General features: G+C 38.9%; 1 protein-coding gene across 1 annotated transcript; it reads left to right on the top strand.

The window, feature by feature from the left end:
* The first annotated feature begins 393 nt into the window (after window positions 1-393).
* Window positions 394-20,572, top strand: grinaa (glutamate receptor, ionotropic, N-methyl D-aspartate-associated protein 1a (glutamate binding)). The gene is made up of 7 exons (XM_037474749.2): window positions 394-540; window positions 15,048-15,387; window positions 15,644-15,759; window positions 15,896-16,096; window positions 16,500-16,628; window positions 17,444-17,587; window positions 18,730-20,572. Exons 2-7 carry the CDS (start codon window positions 15,084-15,086, stop codon window positions 18,877-18,879), a joined length of 1,044 nt encoding a protein of 347 aa, XP_037330646.1. The 5' UTR covers window positions 394-540; window positions 15,048-15,083; the 3' UTR covers window positions 18,880-20,572.
* Window positions 20,573-20,818: the final 246 nt, after the last annotated feature.

Here is a 20,818-nt window from a genome sequence, read left to right on the forward strand (position 1 = left end):
TTTATGGTAATTGGAAGTTTAAAGCTTAAACTCTCTGGGGGAACTGCTAATAACATCTGAGACATGTCAAAGGTATATAAAGGTCTTTGAAGGCCGTTGAAATGTAGAGTGAAAGTGTACAGTAATCAATGATTGGGATGGAAGTTCTCTTTTAACAACTCTTATCCGACATAAATACTCTGTAAGTAAAATTGCATTTAAAAAATCCTTTACAAAAAGTACAAATAATATCTAAATTACCTCAAGTAAAAGTACATTAGTGTCACTAAAATGATCAATTTTGAGGTTGTAATTTTTTTTTAAGTATATGCACATTTTATTTATCACTCTAAGATGACCCTAACGAAAAGCACTGCGTCATTATGGCGCGAGCATAGATACATTGTGTCCACGCGGAGTTTCCCACACACCACGTGACCACTTCGTTTGGTGTCGTCAGAGGCTCGAGTGACCCAGCTCAGTTGATCAGTCCGAGTCCAGCGACTAGGAGGAGGAGGGAGAGCTAATGTGGGCAGCCACTGTAAATTGAACACATTAAAGGTACGTGGGTTGGACTCCGCTGGGTCTGAGTTGCTTGTGTGTGTGTGTTTAATACGTCGAAACGGTTGAATTAGCGTGGTAAAATACGCCGGTTTGCGCTGCTAGCCAGCGGGGCAGTCGTTAGCAACGGTCAGCATCTTGCCGGTCGCCAACTGTCACGTAACGTCAGCGAGGTGGAAAAGCGGCGAATCGACACAAACAGATGGTGTTATCTGCTGCATAACGCTTTACGTTTATAGCTAAATAGACGCGGTGAGTCACTGCTTAGCACCGTAAACTTGATCCTAAAAAAAGAAAAATACTCATGGATAAAACATGGCGAAAGGGGGATGCTGTACACCCACCGCCCAACGTTCATCACTCGCCGTTTATCCATGTGTTGTTCACAATGGCGTTCTTGCAAGAAAACATTTGTGAGTTTGGATTCGAAGTAACCCAAGCAGATGCTCTCGGTGCCGCAGTGTTGGTCTGCGCCGGTGGGGCCCAACGTCGGATGGAGGGAGTGCGCCATGACAACGAGGCTGACTGTGTTGTATTCATGTGTCTGTTGTGGATTTTCTGGTGTCAGCCTTTAAATAATATATATATAACGTTATATGTACAACATAATATCATCGTTATTAGTCCAGGGTGGTCGTTAAGTGGAGTCCCAGTTGCATTTCGGTGTGTTTATAAGACTGCGGTCATGTGGACCGCATTTCAAAAGGAAATGCGCCTCTATGTTGGGTATTACGGTAAAAGGGGCTGTACAGCCAAAAAGGCACTGATCATCATTTGAAGTGTCTTTTATCAATATTTGAACTCTCTTTAAATCAGATAGCAGATGGGTAACACTCTTTTGACACTTGGTCCTATTTAAATCTGATCTCCTCTATTAACTTGTACATTTACATGAAATATTAATTTGTACTTTTTGAGATAACTGAAGGCAAAGTTAGTACTTTTGCCATTATATTCGTCTTTTTCTCAATCTTTGAACTGTCTTTAAATTAGATAGCAGCCGGGTAACACTCTTTTGACACTTGATCCTATTTTAAGTTGACCTCCTCTATTACCATCTCAAATTACATGAAATATTACTGTGTACTTTTTGAGATACTTGAGGGTAAAGTTAGTACTTTTGCCATTATATTCGTCTTTTTCTCAATCTTTGAACTATCTTTAAATTAGATAGCAGCTGGGTAACACTCTTTTGACACTTGATCCTATTACACGTTGGCCTCCTCTATTACCATCTCAAATTACATGAAATATTACTGTGTACTTTTTGAGATACTTGAGGGTAAAGTTAGTACTTTTGCCATTATATTCGTCTTTTTCTCAATCTTTGAACTGTCTTTAAATCAGATCGAAGCCGGGTAACACTCTTCTGACACTTGATCCTATTTCATGTCGACCTCCTCTATCACCATGTACATTTACATAAATTATTACTGTGTACTTTTTGGGATACTTGAAGGTAAGGTTAGTAAAATTGCCATTAGATTCGTCTTTTTCTCAATCATTGAACTGTCTTTAAATCAGATACAAGCCGGGTAACACTCTTCTGACACTTGATCCAATTTTAAGTTGACCTCCTCTATTAACTTGTACATTTACATGAAATATTACTGTGTACTTTTTGAGATACCTGAAGGTAAAGTTAGTACTTTTGCCATTAGATTCGTCTTTTTCTCAATCTTTGAACTGTCTTTAAATCAGATACAAGCCGGGTAACACTCTTCTGACACTTGATCCTATTTTAAGTTGACCTCCTCTATTACCATCTCAAATTACATGAAATATTACTGTGTACTTTTTGAGATAACTGAAGGTAAAGTTAGTACTTTTGCCATTAGATTCGTCTTTTTCTCAATCTTTGAACTATCTTTAAATCAGATAGAAGACGGGTAACACTCTTTCGACACTTGATCCTATTTCACGTCGACCTCCTCTATTACCATCTCAAATTACATAAAATATTACTGTGTACTTTTTGAGATAACTGAAGGCAAAGTTAGTACTTTTGCCATTATATTCGTCTTTTTCTCAATCTTTGAACTATCTTTAAATTAGATAGCAGCTGGGTAACACTCTTTTGACACTTGATCCTATTACACGTTGGCCTCCTCTATTACCATCTCAAATTACATGAAATATTACTGTGTACTTTTTGAGATACTTGAGGGTAAAGTTAGTACTTTTGCCATTATATTCGTCTTTTTCTCAATCTTTGAACTGTCTTTAAATCAGATCGAAGCCGGGTAACACTCTTCTGACACTTGATCCTATTTCATGTCGACCTCCTCTATCACCATGTACATTTACATAAATTATTACTGTGTACTTTTTGGGATACTTGAAGGTAAGGTTAGTAAAATTGCCATTAGATTCGTCTTTTTCTCAATCATTGAACTGTCTTTAAATCAGATACAAGCCGGGTAACACTCTTCTGACACTTGATCCAATTTTAAGTTGACCTCCTCTATTAACTTGTACATTTACATGAAATATTACTGTGTACTTTTTGAGATACCTGAAGGTAAAGTTAGTAATATTGCCAATATATTCGTCTTTTTTTCATTTCTGAACTGTCTTTAAATTAGATAGCAGCTGGGTAACACTCTTTCGACACTTGATCATATTACACGTTGACCTCCCCTATCACCATGTACATTTACATAAAATATTACTGTGTACTTTTTGAGATAACTGAAGGCAAAGTTAGTAATTTTGCCATTATATTCGTCTTTCTTTCATTCTTTGAACTGTCTTTAAATTAGATAGCAGCTGGGTAACACTCTTTTGACACTTGATCCTATTTCACGTCGACCTTCTCTATTACCATCTCAAATTACATAAAATATTACTGTGTACTTTTTGAGATACTTGAAGGTAAAGTTAGTAATATTGCCATTATATTCGTCTTTTTCTCAATCATTGAACTGTCTTTAAATCAGATACAAGCCGGGTAACACTCTTTTGACACTTGATCCTGCTTCATGTTGACCTCCTCTATTAACATGTAAAGTTGCATAAAATTAGATTTTGTAGCTTATGAGCACAGGTGAAATCAGTAAGAATGACATGTTATTTGTCATTTCCCTTCCCTCTATGCCCATGTATATTTCTATAAACCTTTACTGTACAGTTTGAAATAAGAGAAAGTCAGCGCAGTTGGTACTTTGTCCCCTTCAGTGCAGACCACAGGATGTACGATCCAGGGGCCCCTATCAGGCCATTATTCCTCCTCGGTTGGATGTAGCTGCCGGTGGACTTTTGTTTTTGTACTGACCGCGTTATGCGTGTTCCGGTTACGAAAGGAGTTGCTCCTGCGGGGGTCCATGGGTGGGACCCTCCTCTATCGCTCCAGCAGTTCTGGGGCTGCACCTCATTTGACTTTGACCTCAGATCAGACAAGCTAACCCTCTGAATTAAAGCATCTTACTAAGTGCAGGAAAGGAAACTTACAAGGTTACCCGCAGTAGCGGCAAGCGAAGAGGAAAGAGCCCAGTGCCAAAATGCGGTTCCACGTGGGACCGCTCAGCCTGCACATCAGATTGAGGCAGAGCCCATAGATGGCAGGAGGCCGTAACAACCTTTCTTGAAGTCGGGTTGTTTGGACAACAAACCCTAACCCTAAGAACTCCATCAAAGGCTAAATACTAGCACGAGATTGATAGTGAACAAGTTCCGTAAACCTCTATGGCAGACTGTAACCTTCAGGAATCAGGAAACGTTTATTGTCATAATATGTTGGACATACATGGAAATTGTCTTGGCGGTTGGTGCATGACAGAAGACAGTACAATAATGATGACATAGTGCAAATGAGATCAAAATAAAATAAGTGTATAATAAAATATATGCTATGGGTTAGTACGCTAAAAACTAAAGCTATGGGTTAGTAAGTTAGGGGAGATAAGAAAATTATAAATAAAAATATAGATTATAGATTAAGTGCACCAGCTAAACAAGTGACGAGTGACAAGTGAAAGTGACAAAGTGAATGAATGAACATGGGAGTCCGAGTCAGTCAGGGGGGGCCCCGGCCTCTGTTGATGAGCCCGACTGCCGAAGGGAAGAAACTGTTCGTGTGGCGGGAGGTCTTAGTCCTGATGGACCGCAGCCTCCTGCCGGATGGAAGGGGCACAAACAGTTCATGTCCAGGGTGGGAGGGGTCGGCTACAATCTTTCTGGCCCGCTTCAAAGACCTGGAAGCGAACAAGTTCTGGAGAGACGGAAGATTGCAGCCAATCACCCTCTCTGCAGAGCGGATGACATGCTGCAGCCTGCCCTTGTCCTTGGCTGTGGCTGCAGCGTACCACACGGTGATGGAGGAACAGAGGATGGACTCCATGATGGCCGTGTAGAAGTGCACCATCATCGTCTGAGGCAGGTTGAATTTCTTCAGCTGCCTCAGGAAGAACATCCTCTGCTGAGCCTTTTTCGTGATGGAGCTGATGTTCAGCTCCCACTTGAGGTCCTGGGTGATGATGGAGCCCAGAAAACGGAAGGAGTCCACAGTGGTGACGGGGGAGTCACACAAGGTGAGGGGGGAAGGTAGGGCTGTATTCCTCCTGAAGTCCACGACCATCTCCACTGTCTTCATTGAACCGGTGCTGATGGACCGAGAGGCAGAGACGTGTTTCCCCAGCTTCACGTGCTGCTTCATGTCGGAAGCGAGACTGAGTCCGGACCGGCTGCTTTCCGGGGGTTTTGTCTTCAAGCAACACAATACTTTTTTGGACCTTACACTGACCTACCCTTTAATCAAAAACAATGTATATGCGGCGGGGCGTTAGGGAGAGAGACCAACAACGCCACCTGGGGACTTGCACCCCAAGAATTATAGAGAATACCTAAGGCACGCAAATACTGTGGACTAGGCTCCATTCAACCCCACCACATATATAATTTCAGCAGACATGTCTGCGTCCAATCAAAGGAAGGCCCAAAGTGGGTGAGACTTTTTCTCTTTGGGTGAAGCATTCTTTTATGGCTGCCAAGCTGCATGGGACACAATACCCCAAATCTGTGAGACAAAAGTAACTCTAAAACTGGTCTATAAAATATCTTCATTAAAGAATATGTTTTTGTGTGCATGAGTATGTAAATAAGTATATTTGGTAATTGATTTATTATTTCTTTATTAAAACTGGGTGTTTTGGTTAGTTGACACAAGGCAACACTGTGCAGTTAGGTCATTGACCACAGTCAATATTTTTGTTGTACCAACTACTGATATTGAATGGGAATGGAAACAGGAACATTTAATGGGCGAAATGTTTGAAAATCAAGCTGTTAGGGCTGATCCATCTGACAGTGAGGACAGTGACAACGAGGAAAGTGAGCTTGAAAGGAGTCAGAAAGATTGGATCCCTGCCAGACAGTTAGGAGATCAGGGGTCCGTCAGGGGTCAGTCAGTAGAACAATGTGTGTCCTTCATTCATTCATTCATTTTGAATATGACATTCATATTTGTACTTTCTTAGGATAACGCATGTCTGATCAAAGCGACAGTGAGTCTGTGGATCAAGATGAGGATGAAGACATAGTAGAGGCTGAACACCCCACAATACATTTTGTGCTCGCCCTGGCATAACATTTCTAATGATATCATGTCCCCCCTTCAGTATTTTAAGATATTCTTCAGGTTATTGTAGGTCAGTCGAATGTGTATGCCATACAAAGTGACACAAACAAGCCCTTTAAGTTTACATGTTTTGGATGTGGATTTTGTACATACAGTGTTGGTAATTTCATTTCTTTGTTTAATATTTTTTAATTTATGTTTGGATCCATTTGTAGTTAATGTCCTCAAAATGAACTTCTTTCTAAATGCCTACATTGCTTTTTTGACTTATTTCACTTTATATATACAAGTTGCCCTGAGGCAACAAACCAAAATCAAGTTGGGGGGGGGGCGCATACATTTTATGGTTGATAAAAGCTCCCCAAATATGGGATGAAATATGTTTTACTCCACAAATTAACGTCATGCCAATGAAGAAAAATTAAAAAGGACTATGAAGAGAGAGTTCAACAGGGCGTAAAACCGTTGAGAGGTCAAAAGGCACTGCGGCCCTGCACCGCCACCGCCTTTCGGCCGACCCTGCCCCCGGTCCAATTGTTCTCCGGGACAGACAGTCCTCAGAGCGACCAACCTTGTTGCATCGCCAGGGCGTTAATTAACCAACTCCAGTCAAAGGACCCTGTAGCTAAATAAAAGTGAAGGCTGACGCGTGCCGGCTGAGGCCCACCATTGGCTCGGCTTCTATCTGATTTAAAGACAGTTCAAAGATTGAGAAAAAACGAATATAATTGCAAAAGTACTAACTTTACTTTCAAGTATCTCTAAAAGTACACAGTAATATTTTATGTAACTTTACATGTTAATAGAGGGGGCCAACGTGTAATAGGATCAAGTGTCAAAAGAGTGTTACCCGGCTGCTATCTAATTTAAAAATAATTCAAACATTGACAAAAAGACGAATATAATGGCAATATTGCTGACTTTGCCTTCAATTTTCTCAAAAAGTACACAGTAATATTTTATGTAACTTTACATGTTAATAGAGGAGGCCAACGTGTAATAGGATCAAGTGTCAAAAGAGTGTTAGCCGTCTTCTATCTGATTTAAAGATAGTTCAAAGATAGAGAAAAGACGAATATAATGGCAATATTACTAACTTTATCTTCAGTTATCTCAAAAAGTACACAGTAATATTTTATGTAAATGTACATGATGATAGGGGAGGTCAACATGAACCAGGACCAAGTGTCAGAAGAGTGTTACCCGGCTTCGATCTGATTTAAAGACAGTTCACATATATAGAAAAGACGAATATAATGGCAAAAGTACTAACTTTACCTTCAGTTATCTCAAAAAGTACACAGTAATATTTTATGTAACTTCACATGTTAATAGAGGAGGCCAACGTGTAATAGGATCAAGTGTCAAAAGAGTGTTACCCAGCTGCTATCTAATTTAAAGATAGTTCAAAGATTGAGAAAAAGACGAATCTAATGGCAAAAGTACTAACTTTACCTTCAGTTATCTCAAAAGTTCCACAGTAATATTTTATGTAACTTTACATGTTAATAGAGGGGGCCAACGTGTAATAGGATCAAGTGTCAAAAGAGTGTTACCCGGCTGCTATCTAATTTAAAAATAATTCAAACATTGACAAAAAGACGAATATAATGGCAATATTGCTGACTTTGCCTTCAATTTTCTCAAAAAGTACACAGTAATATTTTATGTAACTTTACATGTTAATAGAGGAGGCCAACGTGTAATAGGATCAAGTGTCAAAAGAGTGTTAGCCGTCTTCTATCTGATTTAAAGATAGTTCAAAGATAGAGAAAAGACGAATATAATGGCAATATTACTAACTTTATCTTCAGTTATCTCAAAAAGTACACAGTAATATTTTATGTAAATGTACATGATGATAGGGGAGGTCAACATGAACCAGGACCAAGTGTCAGAAGAGTGTTACCCGGCTTCGATCTGATTTAAAGACAGTTCACATATATAGAAAAGACGAATATAATGGCAAAAGTACTAACTTTACCTTCAGTTATCTCAAAAAGTACACAGTAATATTTTATGTAACTTCACATGTTAATAGAGGAGGCCAACGTGTAATAGGATCAAGTGTCAAAAGAGTGTTACCCAGCTGCTATCTAATTTAAAGATAGTTCAAAGATTGAGAAAAAGACGAATCTAATGGCAAAAGTACTAACTTTACCTTCAGTTATCTCAAAAGTTCCACAGTAATATTTTATGTAAATGTACATGTTAATAGAGGAGGTCAACTTAAAATAGGATCAAGTGTGAAAAGAGTGTTACCCAGCTGCTATCTAATTTAAAGACAGTTCAAAGAATGAAAGAAAGACGAATCTAATGGCAATTTTACTAACCTTACCTTCAAGTATCTCAAAAAGTACACAGTAATATTTCATGTAATTTGAGATGGTAATAGAGGAGGTCAACTTAAAATAGGATCAAGTGTCAAAAGAGTGTTACCCAGATGCTATCTAATTTAAAGACAGTTCAAAGATTGAGAAAAAGACGAATATAATGGCAAAAGTACTAACTTTACCCTCAAGTATCTCAAAAAGTACACAGTAATATTTTATGTAAATGTACATGATGATAGGGGAGGTCAACATGAACCAGGACCAAGTGTCAGAAGAGTGTTACCCGGTTTCTATCTAATTTAAAGATAGTTCAAAGATTGAGGAAAAGACGAATATAATGGCAAAAGTAATAACTTTACCTTGTTATCTCAAAAACTACACAGTAATATTTTATGTAACTTTACATGTTAATAGAGGAGGTCAACATGAACCAGGATCAAGTGTCAAAAGAGTGTTACCCGTCTTCTATCTGATTTAAAGATAGTTCAAAGATAGAGAAAAGACGAATATAATGGCAATATTACTAACTTTATCTTCAGTTATCTCAAAAAGTACACAGTAATATTTTATGTAAATGTACATGATGATAGGGGAGGTCAACATGAACCAGGACCAAGTGTCAGAAGAGTGTTACCCGGCTTCGATCTGATTTAAAGACAGTTCACATATATAGAAAAGACGAATATAATGGCAAAAGTACTAACTTTACCTTCAGTTATCTCAAAAAGTACACAGTAATATTTTATGTAACTTTACATGTTAATAGAGGAGGCCAACGTGTAATAGGATCAAGTGTCAAAAGAGTGTTACCCAGCTGCTATCTAATTTAAAGATAGTTCAAAGATTGAGAAAAAGACGAATATAATGGCAAAAGTACTAACTTTACCCTCAAGTATCTCAAAAAGTACACAGTAATATTTTATGTAAATGTACATGATGATAGGGGAGGTCAACATGAACCAGGACCAAGTGTCAGAAGAGTGTTACCCGGTTTCTATCTAATTTAAAGATAGTTCAAAGATTGAGGAAAAGACGAATATAATGGCAAAAGTAATAACTTTACCTTGTTATCTCAAAAACTACACAGTAATATTTTATGTAACTTTACATGTTAATAGAGGAGGTCAACATGAACCAGGATCAAGTGTCAAAAGAGTGTTACCCGTCTTCTATCTGATTTAAAGATAGTTCAAAGATAGAGAAAAGACGAATATAATGGCAATATTACTAACTTTATCTTCAGTTATCTCAAAAAGTACACAGTAATATTTTATGTAAATGTACATGATGATAGGGGAGGTCAACATGAACCAGGACCAAGTGTCAGAAGAGTGTTACCCGGCTTCGATCTGATTTAAAGACAGTTCACATATATAGAAAAGACGAATATAATGGCAAAAGTACTAACTTTACCTTCAGTTATCTCAAAAAGTACACAGTAATATTTTATGTAACTTTACATGTTAATAGAGGAGGCCAACGTGTAATAGGATCAAGTGTCAAAAGAGTGTTACCCAGCTGCTATCTAATTTAAAGATAGTTCAAAGATTGAGAAAAAGACGAATATAATGGCAAAAGTACTAACTTTACCCTCAAGTATCTCAAAAAGTACACAGTAATATTTTATGTAAATGTACATGATGATAGGGGAGGTCAACATGAACCAGGACCAAGTGTCAGAAGAGTGTTACCCGGTTTCTATCTAATTTAAAGATAGTTCAAAGATTGAGGAAAAGACGAATATAATGGCAAAAGTAATAACTTTACCTTCAAATATCTCAAAAAGTACACAGTAATATTTTATGTATCTTTACATGTTAATAGAGGAGGTCAACATGAACCAGGATCAAGTGGCAAAAGAGTGTTACCCGGCTTCTATCTAATTTAAAGAGAATTCAAAGATTGAGAAAAAGACGAATATAATGGCAATATTACTAACTTTACCTTCAGTTATCTCAAAAACTACACAGTAATATTTTATGTAACTTTACATATTGATAGAGGAGGTCGAGGTGAAATAGGATCAAGTTTCAGAAGAGTGTTACCCGGCTTCTATCTGATTTAAAGAGAGTTCAAATATTGAAAAAAGACACTTCAAATGATGTTCAGTGCCTTTTTGGCTGTACAGACCCATTTACCGTAATACCTTACATAGAGGCGCATTTCCTTTTGAAATGCGGTCCACATGACCGCAGTTTTATAAGTCACTATACATTGCGTGTCATTAATATCACGTCAAGTGGTGGTTTTCAGCTGTGAATGTTCAGTTTTCAAATGTGAGTGTTTACTGCTCTTCTTTTAAATATTTGTAAACCTAATTTATTATATCATAAGTTTCCATGATCATAAATTAGCTATTAGCATAGAATAGCTGTTTGACTAATTTGTAATATTTAATGACCTTGTTCTAGAAAATAGAGACACACATTTCACACTGTATTCGGACATTTAGAAGTTCAATCAGTTCAATAAATTATTTGTATGTCAATTTATAATGAAAGTAAATAATATTGTTAAATGTAATGAAATTGATATGTATAATTGCAAAACAAATATCCTATTAACTGAACACTAATTAGTTAATAAATCAAGAGATTAATCATTACATTAATTTTAAAATAAAAATGTACTTTTAACTATAGTTGCAGCTGCGTTCCTCTAAGGAATGTTATTGTATCTGAACATATTTTGGACTGTTGGTGGAAGACACGTGATGGACATCTCTGACAATGTTCTGAAATTTACTGACCAAAATAAATATATTGATTAATCAAGAAGAATGTAGCATAATACGTAGTATCATTATACACTATACCCAATGCAATACATACAGTTATGATAAGTGTGTTTGCTTAACTTCTGTACTGTTTGGTCAGATTAAGACTTTTAAGGATCAGTTAGTTATACTTTTGAGATGTAGCAACATTTCTCTTCAGTTATTGCAACACATTACAACATATACATTTACATTGGTTCAACAAGAAAATGTTATCCTTCTAATAATCTATGACATTTTGAACAGAACAACTTTGTTACAACAGGATAAACTAGTGTTAAACCTATTAATGTTCATGTTGTAAAGAGGACAAAGATAAATTGACTCTGTGTTTTTTCAGAATAAACGCAAAGTCATCCACCATGGTTGCAGGATGTTACCTAACTGATCCACCTAAAGTGCAGCCATCTGCCTCAAGGCGAGGTGTCGGTATGGTTTGACATAGCAATAGCTGCTGACGTGGCGCATCGCAATGAAAAAATCTTGCCTTAGCGCTTCATCGGCTCTCAGCGACTCAGTGGGGGATTTATCTACCAGGTGGTCCAAATGGAATTGTAATAACGGCGCTACAAGGGTTTAGATTAAAATTATCTTTTTTTCTGTTGTTGATAGTGTTTGAAAGAACCACATGAAACATTAAGCGCAAAATGAGTCACTCATCATGTGACTGTAAAACAACATGACTGATTCTTTGAAATAAGCTCATTTTTCTTTCGTTTTATTTTAGCACTCTGACCTCTGTATGGGCCCCACTGCTTGTTCCTGTTGTCACTGGATTTCCTGGTGTTGCATTTACATGCGCATAGGATGTTGTATGTGGGTTTTTCGAGGTATTGTGGCTCTGGCTGGCCGAGTGAACCCCCCCCCCCCTTCAAATTCCGCTTGCGATGGCTATCAGCAGAATTCAGAGATAGTGGCGTTGTTTTTGTCCATCTAGCGTCGGGGGCGTCTGTTCTAAGAGGATTTGAAATCACCCACGTAATGCTGTACATAACCTTTTCACCCTTCTCAAAAATAACTGTATTGACTGGCTTCACTTTTGCCACAGACATGGAAGTAAAACCGTTGTGGTTGTTGAACTATTGTGTGTTGAATTGAGTGGCTGGCAGTCAGGGCACTGACTTTTGATGTCCTTTACTTCGTAGCTTTGACATTTGTTTGCTTCTGGAGTTATAATTATTTTATTTAAGTACTTCTTAAACAATTAACAGTTACAAGTATCAGAGTTAAAGACCGCCTCTGCCTGACGGAGCCAACCTAGAGCTCATCCACAAAACTAGTGACTGGCGAATAATTCAATTATTATTTCTAAGAATAATCTGATTATATTTCATTATAATTCTAGAATCTTTGACAATGTCCAAACATATGATTCACACACAGTTTCAGTTATGGATTATTTCAAAGGCTAAACTATGATAATTGATGGACAGAGAAAAAAAAAAGCAATTTCATAATATCACCATGTGCTTAAGAAAATCACACCGAGCATGTGTTTGTGCAAGACTATAACTGGTTTATGTAAAAAGACCCTGAGCACAGTTTGTTTCTTATATCAATAGAATTCTTTCACATGTGATTCCAGCCTCATATCCCAGCACGGACATCAAGTGCAAATCCTCTCCAGTCCACACCTAAATGCTTTCAATGAACATTGGACAGGGAGGGATCACATGCTTTGACTATGCGTGTCACATAATTAGTTATGGACTTCTTAACAACTCAATTACAGCTCTGTGTTTCCTCAGATGACAGATAATAAAACCTTAGTTGTGTTACAGAATTACTGCCTAGGATGTTTGTCATTTCATGTCACGAGACATGATAAACAATATTCAACACAGAGCAAACATTTCAATAATAGAGGAATTCTTTCTTTAAGAATTCCTCTATCATTGCTGCACTCAGTGTGCTCCATGCCGCCCTTATACAACCATTGTTGTCCGGAAAGCCGGCAGGGATTTGGCTCCTCAGATAATAATTGTAATCTGTTATGATCTTAATGGAGAATGTCTGTGTGAAGGAGAGCCAGCACTCGCCATGTTTGTCTGCAGTGTCTCATTGAACTGTCCCAGTGATGCACAGACAGATCATGTGGACACACACCAGACTCTGCATGCATTTACCAGGGAGAATTGGAGCAGTGTTGCATAACGCTTACTGTGTGGCCTAGAAAGTAGGGAGAAACAGTAAGCTTGATTTTTAACTTTCTAATCTGGCACTGAATGGATATTTCTTTTCTCATGTATTTATATATTTGTTGGTGGTACGTGTGAAAGAAATAGCATCATGAGAACTGAGAGTGTGTTTGCTTGTTAGTGCTTTGGCATGCATTATTTATACAGCTGTACTGTGGCTGTAGTTCAAATAGCAGTTCTACCTCCGTGTGCTGCGGACTCCAGCTTTATATTCAGCAATTAGATGAATGGCTTTTGGCTCCCATATTGCTGGCAGAGAGTTTCCTACAGGTCTTTTGTATGAAACCTACACAGTACATTGTAAAGCACCGATCAACGTTGTACAGCTGACGTCACTTGGGGAAAGATTTCTGTTTTCTAGCGTGCACTCCCGTGGCATACATGTGGTCAATCTGCTTTATACGGAGGACTGAAAGATAAATGACACAGAAACCCGTTGACCCCCCCCCGTTAATGGTGTGGCCTCCCGGGGGGAGGGACACTGCAGTAATGGCCAATATGTCAGGTCTCTTCTGGAAGCAAATAAGATTAATGATATGTTTTGTTACCAAGGTGACACCTTCGTTGGTGATAATAATGTCGGGACTGGGGGGGACAGATTTTGCAGTCTCCTCAATTTTACTCCATCATTGCTGTACTTTCTGTGCTGGTTAAATCAATGATGTTAGTGTTGGAAATTTACAGAATGATGTAGGTATGAATGAAGCCTGTAATCACTGGTAATCAAGTTTTCACTGAGAAGAGATTTATTCACAGCTCTTAAAAATGATCCAGCACATGGTCAAACCTTCTTATTTAAATAGTTTCACACACATGTAACAATGACATACCTTCAAAATAATATCTTTCAGGAAATTCTTATTATTCAAAGTCACTTTTTAGGCAAAAAGGTCAAACATCAACTAACTGAAAACATTTTTTTGGAACCTTATAAAACCCAAAACAATGACAAAAAGTATACATTTGACTTTAGTTGTGTTCTTCCTTTTGATCTCCCTGATCCGTTTCAAGGCCTTGATTTACAGCCAGATGCGTTTCCTCCAATGTGACCCTGCTCTCTTACCAGAGTAGTGCGCTCTCCTCTATTGCAGGTGCAAGTCCTTTGGTGATTCTTCTCTTTTTGTTTTTTTTAGCTTTTTTCTAAACCCTCACAGCTTAGTTTTCTCACTTATAGGACCTGTATTCCTCAGAGGTTTCAGCCTCAGTAGTTATTTTCCTGTTTATCCACAATAGCACCATATGAAGACCAATCACATTTGGATTTGTATCTGCAGAGTAACTATAATGCATATTGTAGGGTAAAGTAATCAATCCATAAAAGGAAGGTAAAACAGCTGGATGTTAAGGAGAGAGAATGCACCTGTGTTCTCTTTTTGCTGCATCATGGTTTGATTGCAGGTCACCTTTTCAATCAGGGATATGCAGTGCTTGTGTCTTTGCCAGTTTGGCCTGCACACTGAACCGTCATTACTTTTTCTCTGCTTACCTCTGAGACATTTGAGAGGTAATAAAGATGTTGACCTTGGAGGAATGTTCATACTGAAACATACTCGCCTGTTCAATGTACTCTATGCATATGTTTTTTTAGGTGAGCTAATCCTAAATCCTTTCTCCTCATCTCATAGATTGTTCTAGTAGCAGAGTGAGCCATCACCCACATCATGTCCCAGGACAAGAGTGGATTCCCTGTTATGGGTGAGAACAACCCGCTTCACAACAACGTCTATGGACCCCCTCAGCCGGGTTTCGGCATGCCCCCTCCTAACTACAGCCAAGCCCCCGGGGAACCGTACCCCCCAGCAACCGGATACGGACAGCCAGGCTACCCCCAGGCTGGACCGGGCTTCGCCCCTGGTCCCTACCCTCAGATGCCTTACGCTCAGATGCCCTACCCACAGGGACCCTACACTCAGGGGCCTTATCAGCAAGGACACCCACAGCAAGGCTTTCCCGTTGACCCAATGGGTGAGTGGTGAAACCAAAGAGGCTTTAATGATCATACTTCCCCTTTCCTAGGCCACTTTGTTCTTTTGTTATTAGACACTTGAATGGGAGGCCATAAACCATGACATAATCAAAAAGTTAGCACATAATGTCACGTCACTGTGCTATTTCTCTGTCCAAAAAAAACACATGCTCACTTGCGTGCACACCTCGCCTAAGTCATGTGAAAGGCCGGTAACAAAACAAACCGGTGGGCTGTTTAATTGTTGTTCTTCAGCTCCTACCGGCGGTCCTGGTTACCATAGCGAGGGGCCTCCATCTTACTACGACAATGAGGAGTTCACCGACTCTGGCTTTGAGGACAAGACCATCAGACAAGCCTTCATCAGAAAAGTAGGTTCTTGACTATGTGGAACAGATTAAATGGGTTAGATAAAGAGGGAAATGTTAGCATAAAACATTATAAATATTAATGAAAAAAAGCCAACGGAACATCATTTTTCATCTCTCCCCTCAATCCCCCTGTCAGGTCTTCATGGTTCTCACAGTGCAGCTGGCTGTCACTTTCTCGTTTGTTGCTGTCTTCACCTTCGTCGATGAGGCCAAGTACTTTGTGCGGCGCAACCCGTGGACATACTATGTGTCCTATGCAGTCTTTTTTGTGTGTCTGATCGTCCTCAGCTGTTGTGGAGAGTTCCGCCGCAAACACCCCTGGAATTTGGTCGCACTGGTAAGAACACGCCATAAAGCCAAATCCCTAAAAGGTTTTGTCATGTCGCAATGAATAACATCTAAACACAATCGTATAAAGACCACAAAGTGAGTAGCTTGGCATGAGCCCTCACGTCAGTCTGAGGACTGCTTGATGAATACGATACATCTTCGTATTCAGCAGTTTCAATTCTGATCATTTTAGAAGCAACATTTTCATCTGGACATTAAACTATTCAAGTTTGTTCAAGTTTGTTTGTGGGATGTGAGAGAGTAAATTTTAATTTTTCCAAACATCTATACTAAAGACCATGCAGATTGGTGTGTTATTTTCTTTTATGAAACCATCCGTGAATCTACTGACATGTAAAGTGTCTCATAAGTGCTGTTGACTTTTGGTATGTGTTGTCTGTGTCTTGCAGTCCATTCTGACCCTGAGTCTCTCCTACATGGTGGGCATGATTGCCAGCTTCTATGACACAGACACTGTCATCATGGCCGTTGGCATCACTGCAGTCGTCTGCTTCACGGTCGTGCTCTTCTCACTACAGGTCAGCAGACACAAACAGCTGTTTGAATAAGTGTATTTAGATGTCTAAAGAATAGCATCTGCACTCAGATTCAAAGCAAACGGGATCATTTCTTATGATTTAGATTTGTACAGTACATACATGTATATATATATATAGGGCTCTCAAAGATAACGCACCAATCAATGAGATAGTTGTGGCCGAGATTAAAGCCGATAATATACTTGAACCCAGTAAAAGCAAATTTGTCAGTCAGTTAGACCTGAGAGACCGAGACTGAAGCTGAAGAGAGATTATTGCATTGGAGGTAAAACAAACAGAGGCGCGACATACAGCGGAGAACTGTGCAGAGGAATTACTCCACATGTCAAAGAGAAGGGGGTCAAGTGGCAAACGGACTGATAGTGCCCCGAACATGTTGGCAGCTGCTAGGCTACTTCCATCACAACATCTGCCCCGCTAAAAGACAGTGGTTTGGAAAACTACTGTCTAACTATGGAGTGTTGAGAGCACAGCAAAGTGCATGAGGACAGCAGGAAGTGTCGCTAGTTCAAGATATTCTAAAGTGATTTCTTGTTCATTTATAAGATTTATAAGGACTTTAGACTTTTACTCGCGATAAATTGCAAATTTCATACAGTAAGGAGAGTTTAAAAGGTGTTGAATGAACACAGAGATGTACCAAAATCAAAGCAGACTGCACAAGTTTAAAACATCAAATATTTAAAAGACTTACTTTGGGAGTCTTATGAATGGTTTCAACTTCATTTGAAGTCAATTTCTTTAAGTCTTGTGTCTGACCTCTTATCATGTTTTCCAACATCTTGTCTTCACAGAGCAAGTATGACTTCACTTCCTGTCAGGGCGTGCTGTTTGTTTGCCTGATCGTGCTGTTGCTCTTCTCCGTTCTCTGCATCTTCATCCGCCACAGGATCCTTCACATCGTTTATGCCTCACTGGGGGCCCTGCTCTTCACTTGCGTAAGTTTCACACTGACACACAACTTCTCACAGTAAAATATGTGAGTTCTTGCCTCTATTTTGATCAGTTGGATGTCATTACTTGAGCAAAGGCTGTTCAATTCACCAAAGATAAATACTCTATAAATTGTATTATTGAATATTTGTGAGGTAATTGCGTCCAGGGGCCTTTAGTCTGCTCAATAAATTTTATCTGCATAATGTTTAAGGGGAAGGACAAAGATGTTTGCTGAGCAAGAGGAACGTGGGATGTTAACTTTGTCGTTAGGATTAGCATGTAGTGTTTCCCCTAGGTTTACAACTCCCGCCTGGTGGTGGGAGGGGGGGGGTAGTAGTAGTCAAGCAAACGGAGTCACTCTGGTGCTCTGTGCCCCGCTGCGAGCACTACCCGGACATTTTTGTCACATTTTCATGTCAGTGTGGAACTGCTGTAAATTGCACATTTTTCAGAGCGGGGCTTTTATAATAGTGGGGGAAACTCTGCCATGTGTTTTGGGCCGACAGAAGAGGAAGACAACTCCAAGAAGACTAGAATTCAGTAGATGAACAAATACATTTCTTTATTGACCTTTAATATACTGCTGCACTAGCTGGAGAAGATTGATCCTTATGGTGTTACCAACACAATCCAGTGTCACACCCAAGTTGTCTCAAAGCATATATGTACATTCAGACAGAACTCTGCTACTCACTGTTGTGAGTGACCTGTGAACCACTGAGACGATAAAAGACAATCCAGTAAATGGATAGATCCGTGAGATAGAAGTTCAAAGTGGTTTATGATATTGGGAGGAAGGATTTTATTGCCCCTGGATTTTGGCCGCTAAGATGTGCAATAATTTCATCTTTTGTTGTGACTATGTTGCCAGTAGAAACTCAACATTCTCTTTTAGTGATCTACCAGTCTGAACATGTTGGTCTGACCGCTGCAGCTTTTTGTTGTTGAATTCTAATTTATGTTCTAAAAGTTCATCCGAGTTTTTTGATAAGCCTGCTTTTTTGTGTGAGCCGTCTGCATGAGCACCCCTATTGCATCCATTACTGGTCCCATTCAAATGACAAAAGGGGCTTCGTTCTTTTATGCACTACTGTTGTCTCTGAAAATCTTTCAAAATGACTAATTCCATCCTTGTTCAATTCAGTTTTTGGCTGTGGACACTCAGCTTCTCCTCGGCAACAAGAAGCTGGCACTGAGTCCAGAGGAGTACATTTTTGCTTCCCTCAACCTCTACACTGACATCATCAACATTTTCCTCTACATCCTGGCTATTGTGGGACGCTCCCGTGAATGAGGATTCCCTTGAAGAGAATACATGGGAAAATTCCTCCCTTTTATTGGAAAATGTTGCTAACATGCTCTCTAACTCCTTTAGCCTTTTCCCATCTTTATTTACTCTCCCGTCGCAGCTACACCTTTTTTCAACAGGCAGTTATGCTGTGGAACAGGTGCAGCCTGTCTTAAAATCTAACTGAGAGGGAAACTATTAATTTGACACAAACTTGTCATTGATGACAAAATGGTCTTTCTTTTTCCTCAATTTGACCAATGCACTCGCTGTAACTGTGCTTCTACTAACACAGATGGCAACATTATGGCTACAGTACTTCATTCATACGTTACAAAATGTGTTATCCTGTGAATGTGTGGCACTCCGCTTCGCCTTGTTGCAGAAATTAGACAGAAAATGAGCGGGTGTCCAAAAGCGCCCAACATGGCTGCAGACCAGCTTTCCTCGAAAAGAACTTAGTGCTAGAAATGCCCTCCTCTTTCAGGCTAGAGACTCGGAGGAATCCCTCTGTCTTGCCTCTCACAGCTGTAAATAGTGAGTGTATAACTGTGTATAATACTTGGCCCCTCCATAACCCCGATGTGTTGCTTTTGGCTAAAATTTGCGCCGATATTAGGACACTTACCCAGTACACCAACTAAAATCCTTTGAAGGAAAAATGAAATAAATTTTGGATGTGAAAAACATGAACATACATTTTTATTTATAAAAGATATATTCTTATGGAATGTCATTGTGTTTTGAAATGTGTATTGTTCTAAAGTAAGAAGTCCGCTTCTTCATTACTGTTCTTAATAATTCACTCTCATATTGTCATTAACGTGAAGTGAGCATTTTGTGCTGTATTTGTTTTGTTTTTCTCATTACAACTGAACAAAAGTATTAGGAAGTATTGGAATCTCTGCCCACTTCCTCAACCAAGCTGATCCAACTTTCAGGACTTGAGAGTTCTACCACTATTATAAAGCAGACGGACGACAGACTTATCGTATCGATTTATTGAGCTTGATGTAGATAATAGGGTTGCTTTGAGGTTGCTTTTAAGATGAGGTTGAGGAAGACACCTGCTAATGCTATTGTTTTGTTTACAAAGACTTTTTCACTTAATGTGATTGTGAAACCATTTGTACACTGATAATACTCATAAGCTAAATGAATTAAATGAAATGCACTGAAAAGCCACCATCCTCACTGCATGTAAACACACACAACATGAAGGATATATTTAAAATGAAATGGTTTTATTTTGTCCGTATTGATTTTTCACCCCTCGCATGACCCTCTCCTCTCCTTTGCATGTGCTGATAATGCACACTATGCAGGTATTTCTTTTTGGTTTTGGAGAGACACACTTGTTGTTTGGCAGCCCTGGTAAACTTTTTTTCAACTCTTGTACTTGTATCTAACTGATGTGTAGGTGTACATAGAACTCCTTCGTGGATTGATGTGTATAGGTAAAGTAATTCTTGGGCTTTGTAGGTCTGTTGGCATATATTTGCATTGAATTAAATTAAATTGAAGTGGAGGCACAATCTTCTACATTGCTGTTTGCTTTTCATTAAAACTGATACATTGTAAAGGGTGTTGGATTGCATTTGTTCATTTACCCAATCCACTCTGATGAAGATTTTTGTGATGAAGGTAAACTGGTTGTGTTGATTTTAGATATTGACTAATAAATCAGCAATACACGTTATTATTTTGCCATTGCATCATTCTTTGCATGTGTTACAGATGAGACTATTTTTGTCACTTTTAGAATGCTCCAAACAATGTGTTTGTGTTTGACCAAAAATCAGATGACAGGAGTTCAATATCAAGTTTGCCATTTTAAATTTAAAATGCAAACAGCATTATATCTTATACGATTTACTATAAGGATGCAGTGGTAAATAATTCATTATTCCTTGTTTATAAAACATTTGTAGGCAGCCATTGTTCT

The sequence above is a fragment of the Pungitius pungitius genome, chromosome 17 (assembly GCF_949316345.1).
Source record: "Pungitius pungitius chromosome 17, fPunPun2.1, whole genome shotgun sequence".
In the NCBI taxonomy this organism is placed as follows: domain Eukaryota; kingdom Metazoa; phylum Chordata; class Actinopteri; order Perciformes; family Gasterosteidae; genus Pungitius; species Pungitius pungitius.